Raw genomic sequence first — 21,103 nt, 5'->3', positions numbered from 1 at the left:
ACTTGGTCATCATTTGTCTACCTATCTGCCGTAACACATCTTGTTTCGTATATACTGGCAACGAGTTATTGACGGTATAATGTGTAGTCACTCTACTTGCTGCTGCCTTAATACTGGTGAAGCTATCTGTCGATGATGGAATCCATACTATTTTCACAGTATTATCTCTTAGTTTTGTTTTGTTCCACATCTGTATAATTACACGCGTTATCTCATCAGTTGTAAAGGGATTCTCCAAGCTTTCTATCAGTTCTTTACATGTTATGGATATATGGAAGGTCGTTCCGTATTACTCACAACTTACATCCAGCGCTTTTACTATCGCTACCTTATGCGCAGTTATGAGTGATGTTGGCTCCGGTAAGAACCACGTTAGAGTACGCCCTTCATGTAACACGGCCACTCCAGCCCCGTTGGATGCGAGGCAGACAGAGGTGAGTATGACTTTACCTTGCAGGTTCTTGATATAACGTTCTGTCCTAGTATTGAGCGTTTCCTTACAGGTAGGTATTTCTTCGTCACTCATTAGATTTTTTATTACTTTCAGGTCTTCCACTTCCCAGGGGTACGGTTGGTCTTCTGCCTTCCACGTAGAAATCTGCGAGATGTCTGCCTTTGTCAGTTCTTTGTGGATTTCTATAAGTGCCGGTATTGTTCGCGTTTGACTCCATCCATATTTGTCCAGCATGTCTGGTTCCTTGACGAGAGATCTAAGGTAGTGATTGTTATGTTGAGCAATTTTAAAACCATATTTTAGTTGTAGTTATGTTAGTTGCATTATTATTATTATTATTATTATTTGTCAAGATGGACCAGATAATAAGCAATATCTATTGTCGTGTTTTTAGATAATACACTTTATGAAAGGTAATGATAAATGGTTATCGTTTGTTGATAAAGGAAGTACTTATCGCAAGTCACAAAGTAGTGTATTTGTAAACTGCGATTGGGAATCACCGTCATAAATGCAGTTTTTTAAATGTGTTACTTGCTTTCTATTTCTTAGTGCGACAATTAAAACGGGTAAGCAAAGCTTTTAATTACTTATTTGAAGTCAAAGTGTAATGTGTAATGGTTATGCCTTGAAATGATTAGGAATACTATTAAGAATCTAAGCATGCCAGCTTATTGGTGGTAGGGCCCGCCTTCGCGTGAGGATCCAAATAAGAAAACAATAATTTTCAACAGTGCCGGATTTAGTTCATGGACCGCCGGGGGCTAAGTCATACTATACCGCCAGTAGGTAGGGAAAAAAAAGTTGAATCTTCCTTTTTTTGTAATACTTCATTTAATTTTTGTATTTTTTTTAACTTTTGTTGTTTCCAAAATGCACCTCCTTCTTTTCCGCTCATTTTTTAGAAACTTCACGCAAACACTCCACTAATAAATGAGTACAATTTTCTGCGCTAACGCGTGATGACGTAACAGAATTGACGACACGGCGTGTCAGAGTCGGACACGCTGGCGCTGGCACAAAACAATACTCCACGTATAAAGAAACCCCTAAACAGCATCTAAAAAAGCGGCAGAGCACCTCGGTGTGACCCTACGGGGTCATTGGATTTGACCCATTTTCAATTGGCATGTTACATGTGGATGTGGTATACCTATATGTTAACTGTGCAAAGTTTTCGGTTCAAAAGGTTCAAGCGTTTGCCAGAGACAGAGAGGCGTGACCCTACGGGGTCATTGGATTTGACTCATTTTCAATAGGCTTATTACATGTGGCATATAGGCCAATTGTGCAAAGTTTGAACTGCAGGTTCAAGCGGTTGGCAGACAGAGAGGCGTGACCTTGGGGGTCATTGGATTTGACCCATTTTCAATAGGCTTATTACTTGTGGTATATATTATGTTAACTGTGCAAAGTTTGAACCAAATCGGTCCAAGCGTTTGACAGGTTATTGTGTTCACGGATAGACGGACACTATCGACTCCCCTATAAAGCTAACATCGCTTTGTTCTGCCGCTTAATAATTGTTTGTAATATAATAAGGGTTTAAGAAGTAAATGTGCCCGACAATATAGTCAATGGAAAATAGAGGTATATAACGGATGATGAGGTAATAAAGCGTCCCTTTGTCGTTTGTCAGCGAAGTGTAGATTTCCCGAAAACGAATTAAAACGTGATGGGAGCGACAACCTACCGCCTCTCAAAATTTACCGCCGGGGGCTAATAGTCCCATAGCCCCCTCCCCTAAATCCGTTGAAAGTTGAAAAAGATATTTTTTGGCAGTTTTGTGCTTACAACTTGAAAACTATCAACTTTTCGCAAACAATCTTCCTATTCGAAATGAAAGTACATAAAATTTCCTACAGATTCCACGCTTTAGTTTTTTTCCTCGATGAACCGTTCGGGCTCAAGCGCCAGTTGAAAATTGGCGTATTTCGATTGTATCCGCAAATACTATCTTTTATTATTATTTTATCATTATTCTGTGCAAATATAAATCCGTAGTTTACATTGTCTACCGGTCTCCTCAAAAGATTTTATAACTGTTCTGTCTGGTATAAAACTCTCCCATTCCTTCACAGATGAGCCAAGGCCCATTACGTTACCGTGTACCTGCGTTTGCAGTCTCGAGGCCCTCCTCCCATACACATACCGGGTGGTGCCTAGCGCGACGCAGCATAGGGATTTCAATGGTAATTTCTTTATATTCAATTACTAGCTCCCCTAATTATTTTAGAGCAAAAGTCTAAATAAGTTTTTTTTAGAGAAAAAAATACTGAATCTGTTCATGCTATTACTCATAATTTTCCGTTTTTCAAAACCGTAGAAATCGACAAAATAAAAAGGTTCATTTTACAATAAATCAAATATGCCTGGGAATTACCTAAAAAAACAGCGATCACGTTTCATTATTTGCCTTTGGCATATATTTAATTTATACTTGTTTATAAATTAGTTAAAGAGCTGCAAGTGCACCAATAACGTTCAAAATGTCCGTCAAAACCATCAGGAAAACGACAATACATTCAACGTTTTGGCTGCAGTAGCGGAAAATCCGAATATAAGTTTAGGAACAAATCTGCTTCAAATCAGTTTTTTTTCTTCGATTACTATGTAGGTACTCTGATTCTCTGATAAACAAGTAGTATCTGATGCAGATGCAGCATACATTCTCTAAAAAAAACATTACTCAATTGCCACTTTTTCTTGCATCGGATAGTTGTAACAGAATTAAATATGAAATTCGTTCGACGTCAAACAACGAAAACTAGATGCGATGCGCTTGTAGTTTATTGAAAGATTCCAAAGCATCACTGATTTATAAAAATGTTAATTTTTTATTTTGTCGATTTCTACAGTTTTGAAAAATGGAAAATTATAATTAAAAGTATGAACAGATGCAGTATTTTTTTCTCTAAAAAAAACTTATTTAGACTTTTGCTCTAAAATAATTAGGGGAGCTAGTAATTGACTTGGGTTTTCCGCGTTTTTTCAAAAACCTTGAAAATGAACTCCAAGCACATTAAAAAAATTAGTGGTACTCATTTTTTTGTCAGGAGAAATCGTTGTGATTAGCAAACACGATTTTAAAATGAACGGCGTTTGAAAAGTTTCGAATGACCGCCACGTTGCTGTGACGTCACTCCGCACGTTGGCGCTCAGCCGTAGCATTGGTTACAATCGATTCAGAGAAAGAAAACGTCGTTTTGACGGAAAAAAGCGTCGAATAATTATTGCATTTGTGCCTGGGTGTGATAGCAGAAATCATCGCGAACCTAATAAATTGTAGGCATATAAACGTCCCAACAAGAAATATACGAAAAAAGTTCGACGTGATACCGCGAGTTTGACATCCCATTTGTATTGTTGTGAAGACGATTCTAATTAATTAAAGTACATAATGTCGATTTACTTTCAGTCAGTTATCGACGAAAATCCATCGATATGTAATATTGTAATTGCAATTCAAAATATGATTTACTTCGAACTCTGTTCTGGGCATATCTGTGCCCTTACAGTGCACACATTTTTTCTCTATTTTCACTTCCACATATCCAACACCCTAATTTTCTCGTTGAAACCCGTAAGGTGCATACTTTATTAGGTACCTACACTATACCTTGCACTATACACACAATACTGGATGTTATACTTCCTATGAACCATAACAGATTTGCTTCTGGGCTTTGACTCCACTCAAACGAGTGGCATGGAAAAACTCACTTTTCGAGAAAAAGGCGGCGACCATTAACACTTCAACCTTTGACAGACTATCTAACTGCCCCTTTACGAACCAGTCAGAACTCGGTTTATGGCAGATTGCCATAATAAGTCGAATCGAACTCCTATCAGTGTCATGCACTAATATAACTCCCGATCGGCAACCCGCGTAGTGACGTAAGCGACGCTCGGCCAATATCGGCATGTCGTCGGTTGCATGAGAAAATTTGAAAGTTTTACGATATTATATATTGTTTCCTGATATGTTGCAATTAGAAAGAAAGTTTTGTATATGAGATGTTTAATTACAGGTTATAAACTTTACAGTAAGACACAAAAAAGTTACAATTTTTTTTTTCAGGAAGACCCTATTGACTATAAAGAAATTACCATTGAAATCCCTATGCAGCGTTGCGCTAGGCACCACCCTGTATATACACAAACGCACAAAGTAACACAGATAGACGGACGGACAGTCTAAAATCATGAACTCGCTTTTTGTCGCTCGTTAACATGCAAAGAAAAGAAATAAATCCGGTTCAGTTGTTAACAGACAAATTTAAGCTGGGGTAACGCAGTTACCCCCACTCCGAGGACTACGTGATTCTTCAGAACACCGGGACAAGAAGGATAATGCCGTCGAATAGGAATCAATATACCTCTTTTGCCATTTGAATTTTTTGAATTAATAATGACCACAGGAACACTTTCCCACATTCAACAATAATTATCCAAACATTCTACGATAGGGTCTTGTGATTTCTTTATCTGGTTCGGAAGAGAGTGGGAATAGTTTTAGATAGCACAGTATAAGTATTATATATTATAAATAATATAATAATATATGTATACTGTTTTTCGTTAGAAATTAACTTTTCATACAATTCTGGACTACAATAAACACCTTGAACGTTATGTAAATGAGAAAAAATCACCCTTACATATAAAATTCAAATAATAGTAGGTAAATGCAAGGAATTCACTTATTGCCAACCCTTAATATTAATTTAGGGTTTTAGTGCGAAAAAACTATGTTTTGTGGAAACAACCAAAATACGCCAATTTTCAACTGGCGCTTGAGTCCGAACAGTTCATCGAGGAAAAAAACTAAATAGTGGAATCTGTAAGAAATTTTATGTACTTGCATTTTGAATAGGAAGGTTAGTTTCGAAAAGTTGTTAGTTTTCGAGTTGTAAGGCACAAAACTGCAAAAAAAGTCTTTTTCATGTTTTTTTGTATTTTTTTCAATGTTGCGTCATGAAATTTTGTTAGCAAACCTCAGATTCGGATTCAGCACTCCAAAAAACATATATAATCAAAGCAATCAAAACTACCCCACAACTTTCCTTGTAAAAATACAATTTAACTGGATTATGGACTGATTCGGTTAAAACTTTGCACAGTTGACCTCTCGGTTGACCTATATACTACATGTAATAGCAACCCTATATGAAATTGAGCCAAACCCAATGACTCCGTAGAGTCACACGGAGGTGCTCGCTCTACCGCTTTTTAGATCCGCTTTAAGGGTTTATTTTGCGTTAGATCGCTCTAAACTAAACATTGTATTGTATCTTTTTAGCGCATTTTCCAACGAAATTGGGTACTCTATTGCAGCCACTTTCTCTGTCCGTCCGTGTGTCCGTCTGTCTGAGGCCTTAACTACTCCCACAGTTTTCAAGATATTTAATTCGTTTTTTTTTGCATTCGGTAGCGTATAGCACTGGGCAATTTTAACTTTCTTATTTATTAATATATTGCTGTGTGCCCCACGTTGGGTGCCAAATAATAATGCTGTGTGCACTGGTCCATAAAGCAGAAAGACCGTACACAACACACCAAAACAAAACCCTAGCTAGCTCTTACCCTTTATCTATCACGGAACAAAACTTCTCCCCAGCACAGAGGAGAGATTCGACTCCAAACTGAACTGCAAAATTTTGCATAATTAAAACTGACCTTGGGCAAGCATCCAATCCAAACACAGGTAAATTGAAGCCGTTAGAATGAAACAGACAAAAATTAATGTGACAATTACAAAAGTGCGATTTAATCGTAACACACACAAAGAAAATGATACAAAAAACAAACAAATTATACAAAGACTAAAATTAAAACTTAATTACTTACATTACATGTCCGGGAATTGTAATCCAAATAACACATATCCGTACACAAAAGACAAAACACAAATTTCAATTCAACAATTACACTTTGAACACACGTTGAAAACACACCCTCGCACACTCATGGGGGCGCCGACAACCTCTTTTCTTTGAAGCACCTTATTAGATGGTCAAAACTTTAGACAATCCTCCAGCACGAACAAACGTGAAACGTAGAATAATAATTAGCCGCGAATTTAGCTTCCGGCTACGCAAACGGAACTTCTTCTATCTTCAAAGTTAAAAAAAACAACGTAATACTGCTGTTATAATTATGGCCCTATTGAGCACTCACAAATGTGAATCTTTGTACTGATACACAGAAACGCTTTAAACAGTGGAAATAAAGGCAATTTTAAGGATGTCGTTCTATTTTGACAATTTTACAAAATAATTATTAGAACATCTGTTTTTATAAACAATATGCCAACTAATAGTATATTATATACCGCGGGACTGAAGTAGTACTTTTAATCCCGAAGGTAAAGTTTATGGCCCGACCGAAGGGAGGACCATAATTTACCTGAGGCATTAAGACCACTACTTCAGTCGCAAGGTATATACGATATTTTTCGTACTTCCGAAACTGAAACACTTAATATGTATGGAGTTAGAGAACGCGTTCTTTAAAAAATCGCTGCTTAACAAGTTACCATAGGAACGTCGCGTTGGTACGACAATCCCTATGCTATGGTAACAAAAGTAATTTGGAAACTGTCATTGCTAGTGTCATAATTTTGGTGGTGGGTGACAAAGATGTATTTGATATTGATAAAAAGCAGCCAAAGTAGATAAAGAATTGATGCCACCGAAATCCAAAAAACTATATGAGGAGCAGTACGGTGCGTTTAAGAAGTAGTACCGCATACAAAATGTGGAACAACCTACTGAAATTGCCTTGTTAAGAGTAATCGGGAGCTGCTCCAGTACTTTCTAAGGGACGCAGCGGTAGGAGACGAAGTATTCGAAACTGCCAGTAAAGGTGGAGCTTAAAAATGATAAAGTATAACGTGCTATCCCTACCCTACACGCGTATAGTACCTACTCCGTTCAGAGTTCAGTCATTTCATTTCAATGTAACATGAATAGACAATTGAATAAGGAATTTATTTACACATATCACATAATGTAGGTACTTACTCGATTTATTTTTAGCTTCCTAGCATGCGCTAGGTAGCTATAGTAGGGGAGCTAGCACGAAATCCACTGAACGAGAATGATCAAAATTTTAACCGATGGAGTTCCATTTTGCCCTATCAGAGTATGCTAAAATCGATCGTCTGCCGCTTCAGGTCATACGACTTAAGGCGCTGCGGGTACTTCTTGTGCTACCAATTCTGAAAGGTTGTTTTTCGAGAAAATAAGTTATACACCAAATGAAAACGTTGATAATAGCTCTTAAAAAAATATTTAAAAAAATCGCGCGCATTTGATAACTCCGTAAAAAAACAATTCTTAGTCAGTTTTTTACGAACTTTCTACGGATATAACTAGGTTACCGTTGGAAGAATGAAGCTGATTTTTTCTACAGACTAATGATAGGTACAGCCAATGACTATGAGAGTGTTTCTTTTTTAAATTTTTTCTCTAATTATAAGATATCTTATAATGTTAAGCTAATAAGATAATCTTGTAATTAGAGACAAAATTTAAAAACGAAACACCGTTAAGTCATTAGTAGTACCTATCATGAGTCTGTAAAAAAATCAGCTTCATTCGTCCCACCGTAACCTAGTTATATCCATAGAAAGTTCGTGAAAAACCGACTAAGAATTGTGTTTTTACGGAGTTATCAAATGCGCGGGATTTTTTTAAATATTTTTTTAAGAGCTATTATCAACGTTTTCATTTGGTATATAACTTATTTTCTCGAAAAACAACCTTTCAGAATTGGTACCGCAAGAAGTACCCGCAGCGCCTTAAGTCATATGACCTGAGGCGGCAGACGATCGATTTTAGCATACTCTGATAGGGCAAAATGGAACACCATCGGTTACAATTTTGATCATTCTCGTTCAGTGGATTTCGTGTTAGCTCCCCTACTACTATTGCGATAGCCGTTTTTTGAACATTTCAAAATTTCATCAAATGTCGACGTTTTAGACCATTTTAAGCAACTTTCAAAGAATAAAATTTTTTTCCGTCTGTATGTACGTACGTACGTACGTTTGTTGGCAATTTTCTGAGAAAACGGCTCGACGGATTTTGTTGAAATTTTGTATATATGTTTTAGGCATCCCGAACAGAAATATAACGGGCCGGATTTTTGAAAAGAAATTTTGGAGCGCCGTAACGGCATCGAACTTTTTTTTTCAAATAGCAACCTAAAATTTTTATTCTATTATTTGGAAGACCTTATTTTCTTGTGTACAACCTACAAAAAATTGGGCCGGGTTATATTATCAAAAAACGGAGAAACAAGTTGTCAAAGTCAAAAAATTGTGTTGCATATGTGCAAAACGCAACGATCTTGTTTCTGAAGCAATTTAAACGAAATTTCTAATAAAATAATAAAAATAATAAAAGCAAACAAAATTCATGCGCAATAATGGTGTTGCGCATGCGTGGAAATGCAATTTTCTTATTTATGGAACATTAGCTTCCTAGCAATTTTTGGTTTCAGCTAGGAAGCTATTCTGTCAAGAATTTGACACCTGGTTTTTATTTCATACTGACCCGTAAATGTTCGATTACTATCAATTTACGTCCGTAAGTGTCGCTAAGCAACACTTACCGGACTGTTATTTATACACCAAATTTGACATCCTCAAACAATTCATTAAAAACTCCAACATAAATTTGACCATAATTATTTATTGGGAACATTAACATTTATTGTAAAAGAACAATTTGTGGTTCCCGCACCACTAACGCCTGGGTTATTACTAGATAGGTATCGAGTTAGTAGTTTGATTCCCTCCGAGGCTCTGCTGTAGAACTGCAATAAAATTCTCGTCATGAATTGATTTATTGGAAAGCGTAAGCGGGTACGAAAGATCACCTTTGAAACTCGATCAGGGTAAACGCATGTTTTGAGTTCCATAAGATACCACCAATCCCTACCCCCACCTAACCCTTAAAAAACCCTCAAAGGGTTGAAAATGCCTATTGTTGTTTTTTGGGAATACGTATCTTGAAATTAAAGCTATTTAGGGAAAAATATGAAGATAGAAAAATTTAAGCATATATATATTTTCCTATAAAACCTATACCTATATATTTTCCTGTACCAGTGGCGGAGTTATGATATTAATTTTGGTTATTTTTAAAAAGACTAATTTTTTAATTTCTGATTGAAATAAAGACAAATTTTTCAAAAATATTTAGTTCATTAAGTCACTATGCCAAACAAAATTTATATATGTTACGGCCAGGAAATTGAAAACCAAATAAAGTCACGGATATTTAAAAATGTCAACATAAATTAGGACCTCTAAAAATGTTATTTTTGCCATGCACGCCATTTCTGAATGCGATACCACATCAACAAATGACAGATTAAGGACCTTGACGTTCTCTACCAGCAATATGTAGTACAGCAAAATTTAAATAAGGATTTTAATTTAGCATAGCTTCCACCGGCTCTAAAGGCAGCTCAGTACCAATTACCATGTGTTTAGGACTTTTTAACAAGTATTTTCTTTGAAAAGATTAATTATGTTATTAAGAAGTTCCTAGCGAGTTCAGAATTTTGGACTTTTTGTCCGTCCGTCCGTCCGTATGTGGACAAGATAACTCCCGAACGGTTTCGAATTTTCCAATTCTGTTTTCAGTATTTTGTTTATCATCACCCAAGGAAAAGATGTTCAGTGATCCAGGAGCTCGTTTGCTATATTTGTTACAAGTTTATTCTTATTTGACTCTATCGCTTCAATTCATCTGTAGTTTCATTATACCTTCTTTACAAAGGCCTCAAAGCTGGAAAGTAATACTGACCGGGATGATTTTCATTTTTAGTTTCAAACATAGCTGAATAATAACTTACCAGTGCAGGAGTGGATCAAGACATACATGGACCTCGAAAGGGTTCTAAAGCAAATTTTTTGCAACTGTTCGTCAGGCGGTTTCAAAAAAGCTTGCTCGTGGCGAAAAATTGATCTAAAGTGTACCCTAGCTTGTAGAATTGTAGACAGTTATAGAGTCTGACGAATTAATATAGGTATAGAAATATCTAATTAGGTACCGAATTAAGAACTTATGCTATGTTAAGTATTCATTTGCCTAAACGGGTCGTATTTTAGTTTCACTACCTCATAATAAGTTACCCTACTGCACTGCATAGATACCTACTGACTAAGTACAATATATTACAATATATTATCGTTTTAATGCATTAAAAAAGGGATTGACATAAAAAAATTAGTACTGCCACTGTTATGATTTTTTATTTCATTAGAATAGGCACGAAATGAATGTTCTTACCTAAATATTTTTGAGAAATTTCTCTAGATTTCACAAAAAAAAATAAAAAATTAGATTTAGTTTTTAAAATAAAATTAACATTATGACTTCGGCACTGGTACAGCACCAAACCTACGCTTTCATTTGTCTATCTTCACATTCTTTTGCAAATAGCGTTGTTTTCAAGATATTGACAAAAAACTTAAAAAAATCCCTTTCAAAGGTAGTTTGAAGGTGACAGACACGGCGGATCACTTATGGGGTTTGGTGGTATTTTAACGACTCCAAAATCAACTTATTTACCAAATTTCAGCTTGTCACTAATTTTTTCACGGTTAGACTGGGTCGACCCTGACGCTTTGGTGTAATCGGGGTTGGAAAGTTTCCACAATTTTTAACATAAAAAAAGGGATTGTATGACATAAATTCCCACATCAAATTTAAAGACAATTAATTTCTCTACAAAATGGTATTTTTACCTCGAGCTAAAGTGCAACTATCAGTGTTCGAAGCATTGTGTTGTGAATTTTCAATCGTTTTTAATATCTTTAATTCTTGTTATTTCCATTTTAAGTTACACTTAAAGTAGTTAGAGCGCCTAGGTAAAAGTAACAAGAAGTTGGTGAAAATTTGGTCACTTATTCTCTGAGAGACGCACTTTCTAATGGTCAAAAGAAAAAAGTGTTCCTATGTGCCGTTTCTGAGATATTGGACAGTAAAAACAGGGTATTTTAACATGGGCTCTTTTGGACAGACTCAGTTTTTCTGAGCTAGCGAAGGTTTTTGTATCAAGATATGTGTAAATAAATTCCTTATTCAATTGTCTATTCATGTTACATTGAAATGAAATGACTGAACTCTGAACGGAGTAGGTACTATACGCGTGTAGGGTAGGGATAGCACGTTATACTTTATCATTTTTAAGCTCCACCTTTACTGGCAGTTTCGAATACTTCGTCTCCTACCGCTGCGTCCCTTAGAAAGTACCTACTGGAGCAGCTCCCGATTACTCTTAACCTATTTCGTTTCTTCATCAATCTTCCAAGTCTTGTCTTTACTTTTATAATTGCCCTGACTCTTGGCTTAAAAATGATTTCAATTTCAATAACTTAGTTATGCTCACACATTTGTATAAAGCGAATTAAATCTTCAATGATACGCAGTTGTTCGTAAACTCTGCGTACAGCGTATTTAAATTGACCGCACTTGGGCCCTGAACTTGGCTTAAAGCTGAATTACATTTTCAAAGAAACGTGGTTCTGCGTTGACTGTCAACTGTGGTAAAAAGCGACGCTAGTCTTGTGCAAATCCTATATAAAGCGAAACCCTTCTTCCGAAAATCAAAATTATAACAACCTACAACCAATCATGACACAGTTGACAACAAAATCTATCCCTGCTACCTTAGTGTAAAGAATAGTACACTATGCTGCTACGTACGAAAAAAGACCGAAATAATAAAGGCGGAATAATTTTACTAAACAAATTCTTACCAGACTAAAATACTAGGAAAAACAAAAAATTCATGTCTTTTAACTACACGGAAAAGGCGATAAATCACACCACTTGTCAATTAAATTAAGCATTTCCAATTGATAACAGATAAAAGCAAACAAAATTCCCGGAAATTCTACGTTAAATAAAAATAAATTGTAAACAAAAACAACCTTGAACGCTTTCTCGGCTCGTATGACAATAATAATTTCCATGTCGTTACAATACACCAACGACAAATAACAAAATTTGATTATGAAAGTTAATTACATAAGAAGAAGACCGCCCTTGTCGATCTTAATTATGATTTCCAAAATTTCATCCTGCCGGACGAAATAAATAGCAATATTTTGGTGGAAATTTATCCACAGATACTTTTAGTAAAGGCAAACATATCGCATATAGTAAAAATCATATGTGCGCATGGGCAGAATTTTCTTATTTACGGAAATATTTCTTTGAAATTTTAACCAAAGATGCTTATCGTGAAAGTAAACGTATCGCATATTGTTAACATCAGATTAATGTGCGCATGCGCAGAATGGCCAATATAAACTGTTTTAATCACAGTTTAACCATAGACGCTTCTAGTAAAAACAAACATTGCATACCTATAGCATAAATTACATGTGCTCATGCGCGAACTGTACAACGCCAACTTTTTTATTTATGGAGATATTTCAATTTCTTTGAATAACTGACTTTAACAGCCTAAGTACCTGCTGATAATCCTCCTAAGTAAGTTCCGGTATCTACCATTCAATATAATATACCTATGCCGTTTTTGAATTCTCCACCAGCGAGCTACAATACCATCCTAACCATCGTCTAGTGAAATCAAAAAACAAGCCTGAATCTTTGGGACAAAATCATACCGTTGTTACTGCTGATCTTGCAATATACAACACAGCACAAGAGATACCTAATGTGGAGTAACCCCCAAAATTTACAGGGAAAGGTACCTATTTGTACCTATATATTTCACCAAAGAACTGAGATACATGGAGTTAATGAATTGTTTGAGATTTTACAATGCAACTCGGCGGAATGCATTTGTAAACTAAACGGCCTAAATAGCTAGTTTTGGTATTCGGAGAGAAATTTCTTAGTATAGTAAAATCTCTTACGCATCGCTCCTTGTTTAGCGAACGCTGATGACTATCCTTCCCTCTTCGTCTCACTCGCGATTACCGACTCGGCGAGGTCGGTAGGTTTTTACTTAAATGACCGTAACTTTTTTATTATGAAAAATTCACGGTAATGTTATAGAAAATAAAATAATCACAATGCTTTGGAGCATCGAATGAGCTATAAATATTGGAAATCCATATCGTGAAATAAAAAGTTATGAGAGTTCAAAGTGCGCACTTTTCATCTGCTACACGAATTTTGGAAGTTGACGGTCATTTTTCTAAAAACTGTGCATAACAAGGTAGGTAAATATGAATGCTTTAGATTCTGCTATAAATGTACTTTCATTTTACAAAAGGAATTATTGATGTATATCGCTTAGTTGCTGAGAAAATAAATACTTTCGGTGGTCTAGTCGCGCGCGCGAAAATGAGTAAATTTCAACTTTAGCGGCCTATAACTTTTGTCAGGACCACGGGAAAATGTCGTAAAGCGAGATTCTGAAGGTTCAAACATTTCTGAACAAAATGGTGTGGGTCCCAATTCTTTCTACTCCGAAAAAAAAAACTACCTCAAATAAGCGAGTTAGCGCCGGCTCTCCGCTGCACTAGTACCTCTTTTCTCCTAGATCTCTTCCTCATAGTCTCCTTCTTTACGGATAGTTAGGACTCCGCCCTAGTCTGAGCGGTATCCATTCTACTTTTATACTCATAGTAATCATAGTGTCGACCTTTCAGCTTCTCTCGTACACTGCCTTCCGCTGTTTTATATAGCATGATGGCCTGGTTTGCAAGTCATCGACTAGGGTAACCTCTTCTGGGGTTTTCCGACTGGTTTTTATTTTATATAGTTTCCTTGAGCTCTACCAATTCATAGCAAACTGATAAAAACTACTGATCGGATGAAATGATGACTCTCACTTTATTTGTTCTGCAAGCACATTTCATAAATCTACTTACTTTCAGGGGTATCCCGTCGCATAATTGGAGGCCGTCCCGCCAAAGACAAAGAAGTTCCATACCAGGTATGTAATAGCGTCTTGCCACAACTACCTTCAAAGTTTCACTATTAAAGTAAAGTGGTATGAAAATGAAGCATTTTGTTGGGTTGTATAAATTTGTGAGAAATGCGACCGAAAGCGCAACACGCGAGTTCTATTTGCTTTCTCATGAAGTTTCGCTCATCGATAAACTATGACATTTGTTAATTATGAAATGCTACATTGTCGCAGGCTGTAGAGCACAGTCTGAATCGGAGATTATAAAAGCTAGGGCTCGGTAGCTCGTCTGGGCCGAATTAGACAAGCAAATAAAAAGATGAGCGCGACTTTCCAGTCCTTAGTATCTACTTGGTACCACCTCTAATTCCAGAAGATGCGGAAGAAAGTCAGTATAGTCCGGGAAATAGAGACTGAAAATGGGCCATTTCCTGCAAAACGAGAAGTAGTTCCAATTTTTTTGCATGTCATGGAAAAATAGCTGGTAGTTAAGAATCCAAGTTTTCGACCTCCCACCCCTTGTGCTTCCCCCGTACCACCCTTAAAACCAAAGAAATTTGGTTGGTTTTTTAGTTTTTCAATCATACCTTTTTATAGGTTCACTTTACAAAAAAATATTGTTATCAGAAAGTGTGGACTATAAAATTCTACACAACTTTGATATACACTACTTTTTTGTGAAATGTTTATTAAAAACGATATAGAGCTTCAGAGTTGCTTATATTTTTAAGAATTCTAAAATTTGTATGCAGATGTTTTAACTAAATTTTATACTTTATCTCTATAATTAAGAGTTTTATGAGAAAATATCTTAAACCTATCGTGGTATAAATCTCCCTACCCTGCACCCTCACCAAAGGGGATGCATAATAATTCAACTTTCAACCCTTGCTACTGGGGATATTTGAATCACTGTGAAATTGTAGCGCTTTCTAATATACGTTTGAAACAAACAAATTATCTCACTTTAGTTCAGCTTCATCCACCCCCCCTAGGTAGGAATAGACATTTAAAGAGGATTATAAAATATTTGTAGTAAGCGTTTCTGACTAACTTATCAATCGCCACAAGAGCGTTAACATATCTATTCTTACCGACCGTGGGGGGGGGGGGGGGAGGAGGATGAAGCTGAACTGAAGTGAGACAATTTTTTAATTTCAAACGTATATTAGAAAGCGCTACAATCTCACAGTGATTCAAATATCCTCACTAGCAAGGGTTGCAAGTTTCATTATTATGCATCCCCAAGCTCTATCTTTTTTTAAATAAAAATTTCACAAAAAAGCAGTGTATATCAAAGTTACGTAATATGTTATCGTCTACAATTTCTGATAACAATATTTTTTTCTAAAGTGAACCATTAAAAAGATATGATTGAAAAACTAAGAAACCAACCAAATTTCAGGGGTTTTGGGGGGTGGTACGGGGGAAGCACAAGAGGTGGGAGGTCGAAAATTTAGATTCTTAACCACTCTATGACTGTCTATGACATGCAAAAGAAATCGGAACTACTTCTCATTTTGCAAGTTAAAACCCTCTATTCCCTGGACTAGTAAGTGATCACTGGTTGAACTTTTTGTTAATTAATATACACGGTGTTACATTTAAGTATGTAAAAAAAATTGTATGGTAGAGGGGATCAAAACAAGCATTTTTTTCAAAGAAACCGAGGGTTCAACGAAGTAGTGAAATTTGCATTTCTTCTTTCATATTTTTCTCAGCAACCATAAGAGTTGCGAACTGGTTGCACGTCTTTGAATAGGTTTTCGGATAGGCCCTTTCCGATTTTGGAATTTTTTTTTCAAAATTCCTACCACGAAAAGGCGCACCCTTAAATGGAGGTGAGAAAAAATTCCGATTTCGACGAAATTCGGTATTTCGAGGTTTTTGAACACGAAAATCACGAATATGAAATTAGGTTTTGAAAATTCAAAAAAAAATCCACTGCAATTATTGGTCGGACAATGAAAATGGAGAGAATTCCACGAAATTCGTTGTGTGTACATACTTGATGAGTTTAAAACAAAATTGTCAAGCAGTTTTTAGCGCATTTTTGCAAATTTATTTGTAAAAAGTAGCTTTTAATCTCACTTTGGCTGGCTGGCTGGCTGGCAGCAAATGTGGGCGCGTAGAAGAACTCTTGTAGAAAGGCAACGGGTGTACGTGTATCTACAGGGCCGTGAAATTTGTAAACCATGGGGACATGGCTACATGATGTGGGGTTGGCGACATCTGGGCGTCATCCTCGAGCGTAGTATACTAAAGTGAAGGTTTTTCAGTTTTTTCTTATCTTCTACTACAGTTTTGGTCCGATTCTTTTCAAATTGGTGTCGTCGGAAAGATGTTGTAAACGCGCACAACTCCTGCGTGGCGGAATTTTGTTTTTTGTCATAGGGGCGAAATTAACGACCTTTTGCGAGGCGCGCGCGCGCGTCTACGAGAAGTAGTCAACTTCGGGCGCTTTTTACCTTCCGTTGCGAACTCACGCGGTTTAACGTTTCGTAAATCTCGAATCGCTGTCTCTCTTTCTCGTGTCGCCAATAGAAGTGAATTGCGAGTGAACGGGACGTCGGAAGTGGGTACCGTAAAAGAGAATGTGGTAACCCGCGACACGATCTCACTGATGGTGGAGTCAAATCTTCAAACGCGAATTGCGGGTGAACGGGACGTCGGGAGGCGGTACCGTCAAAGGGAATGTGGTAGCCCCCGACACGATCTTACTGATGGTGGAGTCAAAACTTTAAAAGCAAATTGCGGGTGCACGCGGAAAGTGGGAAGCGGTTAGTGAATGTAGTAGCCTTCGACAAGATCTGTTATTGATGGTTGAGTCGAAAGTGGCTAATAGAATACTGATCTGCCACACAAAAATGCGCTGAAGTCCCTCGATCTCAAACGAGGACTTTGATAATTTTTTAAAATCATGATCCAAATTTACTACACTTCTCATCGAAATAAAAACTATTGAAGATATTTCAAATTTCTTTTCATATTCTTTTTCAGCACGAAAATTTGCAACTTTGCCCCCATTTAACCAACTTTCTATCTCTTAAGATAAGTGAGATCTCCATAGTGGCACTCGAAAAATGGACACCGTGTATAGGCAGAAGATTAGGGCAAAATATGCAAACAGTTGTAATGTATATACCGGGTGGTGCCTAGCGCGACGCAGCATAGGGATTTCAATGGTAATTTCTTTATAGTCAATTACTAGCTCCCCTAGTTATTTTAGAGCAAAAGTCTAAATACGTTTTTTTAGAGAAAAAAATACTGCATCTGTTCATACTTCTAGTTATAACTTTCCGTTTTTCAAAACCGTAGAAATCGACAAAATAAAAAGATTCATTTTACAATAAATCAAATATGCCTTGGAATTACCTAAAAAACAGCGATCACGTTTCATTATTTACCTTTGACGTATATTAAATTGATACTTGTTTATTAATTAGTTAAAGAACTGCAAGTGCAATAACGTTCAAAATGTCCGTCAAAACCATCAGGAAAACGACAATACAGTCAACGTTTTGGCTGCAGTAGCGGAAAATCCGAATATAAGTTTAGGAACAAATCTTCTAAAAAAACATTACTCTGATGCCTTTTATCGCGTCGGTTAGTTGAAACAGAATTAAATATGAAAATCGTTCGCCGTCAAACAACGATAACTTAGAGTTTAGACGCGATGCGCTTGTACCTAGTTTGTTAAAAGATTCCAAAGCATCACTGATTTATAAAAATGTAATTTTTTATTTTGTCGATTTCTAAGGTTTTGAAAAATGGAAAATTATAACTAAAAGTATGAACAGATGCAGTATTTTTTTCTCTAAAAAACGTATTTAGACTTTTGCTCTAAAATAACTAGGGGAGCTAGTAATTGACTATAAAGAAATTACCATTGAAATCCCTATGCTGCGTTGTGCTAGGCACCACCCTGTATATGCAAAATTGTATATGATACGATACGACAAACGCTAGCAATAAGATGTTTCTCTAGTTTTCTGCATTTTCGGATTATGCAGTGAAAATAGTGTTCGAATATGGATTTAAAACCCCAGAACAATAAAAAAAAACTATAAAGAAAATGTATGCCTCTCAGGCGCACCTAACGTCCCTCAATATATGATTCCTCGCAACCTAACTAGCCAGCAGTCAATAACAAATCTCCAACACCTTTTTTGGACTGATCTTTTTCATTCAAAGCCATCACTGGTAATTTGACAAAAAATCAAGATAGAAATATTTTAATGAACAAAATTGACACTCCATCTCTAAATACGTTTGTGGAAATTTCTAGAATGTCTCATTTAGTATTAAAACATTAAAATTATTTCATATTGGTCAATTATAAGGATCTATTTCGTACATGTTGTTGACAAAAGGAATTACCAGAAAAGTTAATATACCATTTTCAGACAGGTGATGTATAGATCTTTTGGAGACAGCTGAGGTCTGCAAATGCCACATTACCATTACGTGCCACGTACATACAACTAGATCCAGATATCAGAAATAATGTCGTTTACGTATAGCTCTCGCCAGGAAAGATTGCCGGTCACAGCACACCTTGTGTCAATTTACAATTTATGTTTTTTTTAAGATGCGAGCGACTTCCGGAATAGGATCGTGCCAATGTTGAGCGAAAAGACTTTTCGTTCAACATTGCCACGATCCTATCCCGGAAGTCGCTCACATCTTTAGAAAAACACAGATTGTAGACCGGGATCGGGTCTTCTGTGACCGGCAATCTTTCCTGGTGAGAGGTTTATGTAAAAACGTTTTTATTTGTTACTCAATAGTAAACGTTGATTAACAAAACTAAACGCAAACAAGTAAATGTTATGTTTGAACGCTCCTGACTTGTACCACCAACACATTTTTCGCAAATCCATTTACAATGTCTTCACAAATTAAATAAAAGTAATAATTTTGCATTTTTATAATAATTTAATAATAGGCGCGCCATCTATAGCGTAAGCAGTCTCCCTGATAAACATAAAACAATGATGCAAACTAAAATAATGCACGGTATCACTCAGTAGACGTATGCATATAGTCTTTTCAGTTGAAACTTTATGTTTTTAGGTTGGACTAAGGACGAAATACTACAACAGTCATTTTTGTGGCGGATCCCTAATTTCGCCGTTACATGTTTTAACGGCGGCTCATTGCTTATGTATAACCATGCTAGGAAAAAATCACCCCCGTCCCGAAACTTCTTTTTACATTATCGCCGGACAGACAGAATTGCAAGTAAATGAAAGTAGCATTATCCGAGATGTGGGGCAATTAATATTTCATGCCGGTTATAATGCAAAAACAGTGGCGAACGATATTGGATTGGTCAAAGTAAAAATTTACACACACGTTACTAGTTTTGTGATGAATGTTTTAGATGACTTCAGAAATACCACTTAGTCTAGGTGGCTACGTTAATAGAATACCATTCGCGGATACATCCGTTACTTCAGGAGTTTGTGTTGTTTCAGGATGGGGAGTTACCCAGTATGTAAGTGTAAAGTGTACGGACGAGGAAAGAAAGTTTAAACACATTTTTAGGGTATGAAAATAACCTCAGAGCAATTGCTTTTAGTTGAAGTTCAAATAATTAATACGACCATTTGCCGGATTATGTATGAAAAGGTTGATGTATCGCTTGTACCTGGTATGATGTGCGCTGGAATATTTGAAGGAGGTAAAGATGCTTGCCAGGTACGTAGCTAAACCATTAGGTACAACAACAAATTTAATATGTTCATGTGTAGGGTGATTCAGGGGGACCACTAGCTTGTGGAGGAAAGCTTGTAGGAATAATTTCAACTGGAGAGGAATGTGGAGATGGCAGATATCCTGGCATATATTCTGATATACAATATTTCAGGCAATGGATTAAAGATAGCATGCGAGATATGGACATTGTATCCGATTCATCAAGTACAACACCGGACACTACTATATCAAATAGCACTCCAAGTAGCAAAATTTCCACAACTCAATTATTTACTCCAACATCTACATTGGCTGCAGTCACAACTGTGTTTAGAAGGCCTTCTGGTAGAACGGAAACATTAACTGAAATATTTCCAAGTACTCTTTCTGGTAAAACAGAAAATCGAAATAACTCTAACTCAAATGGCAGTTCGATAAGAACTGTTCCTACAATAAAGTCTTATCTGATTATCATAATAAACATTGTGATCACACATTTAGTACAGAGTTTAGTAAAATAAAGTACAAATTAAAATGAATACCTATAGTTGTAGGTGCTTATAGACAAAATTCAATAACCTTTTATTTTGGTAGGTACCGCAATCAAAAGCTCTGGGGTTGTGGAAAATAAATCGCTTTTTATAATACCATTGTATTTATAACTATCATAATACCTACTTAGTCAACTGAATTGTTTGTATTTTTAATAGGTATCAACTTGTATTGACACATGTTTGTAGTTTTATAATAAAGTACAGAGATTCCACAATGGCATTTTGCGCCATTTCTGCGCACTCGTTTACATTTACATATTTTGATATTTCCAGTGGAAAAATGAGATGGTACAAGTCTTTGATCATTTTGTATGATCTAAGCCCTAAGGTACAAGTACAATTAATACAAGGTGGATCTAACGGTGGCGGCACTCCGACATACGGCGCTCTCCAAATCTGGCTTCGTATGCGCGTTGCCTACCCTCCCAGTCGTAGGGTGGTTTCTATTGTCACGGGAAGGACTACGTGTAATACTTAACATTTTCCG

General features: G+C 36.4%; 1 protein-coding gene across 1 annotated transcript; it reads left to right on the top strand.

The window, feature by feature from the left end:
* The first annotated feature begins 905 nt into the window (after positions 1-905).
* Positions 906-20,828, top strand: LOC116164241 (trypsin I-P1-like). The gene is made up of 6 exons (XM_031478386.1): positions 906-1,023; positions 14,331-14,389; positions 19,439-19,702; positions 19,749-19,862; positions 19,913-20,065; positions 20,119-20,828. The coding sequence occupies exons 1-6, from the start codon at positions 966-968 to the stop codon at positions 20,581-20,583; spliced, it is 1,113 nt and encodes a 370-aa protein (XP_031334246.1). The 5' UTR covers positions 906-965; the 3' UTR covers positions 20,584-20,828.
* The last annotated feature ends 275 nt before the right edge of the window (positions 20,829-21,103 follow it).

This window comes from Photinus pyralis, unplaced genomic scaffold (genome assembly GCF_008802855.1).
Source record: "Photinus pyralis isolate 1611_PpyrPB1 unplaced genomic scaffold, Ppyr1.3 Ppyr1.4_LG2, whole genome shotgun sequence".
Lineage (NCBI taxonomy): Eukaryota > Metazoa > Arthropoda > Insecta > Coleoptera > Lampyridae > Photinus > Photinus pyralis.
The sequence above is the reverse complement of the archived record's forward strand: the minus strand, read 5'-3'. Positions and strand labels throughout refer to the sequence as shown.

Excerpts from the sequence above, each read along its gene's own strand:
- LOC116164241 (XM_031478386.1), top strand. The coding sequence starts at position 966 with ATGCAGTTTTTTAAATGTGTTACTTGCTTTCTATTTCTTAGTGCGACA. Across the intron at positions 14,390-19,438 it reads ACAAAGAAGTTCCATACCAG|GTTGGACTAAGGACGAAATA; the intron begins GTATGTAATAGC and ends TTATGTTTTTAG. Across the intron at positions 19,703-19,748 it reads ACGATATTGGATTGGTCAAA|ATGACTTCAGAAATACCACT; the intron begins GTAAAAATTTAC and ends TGAATGTTTTAG.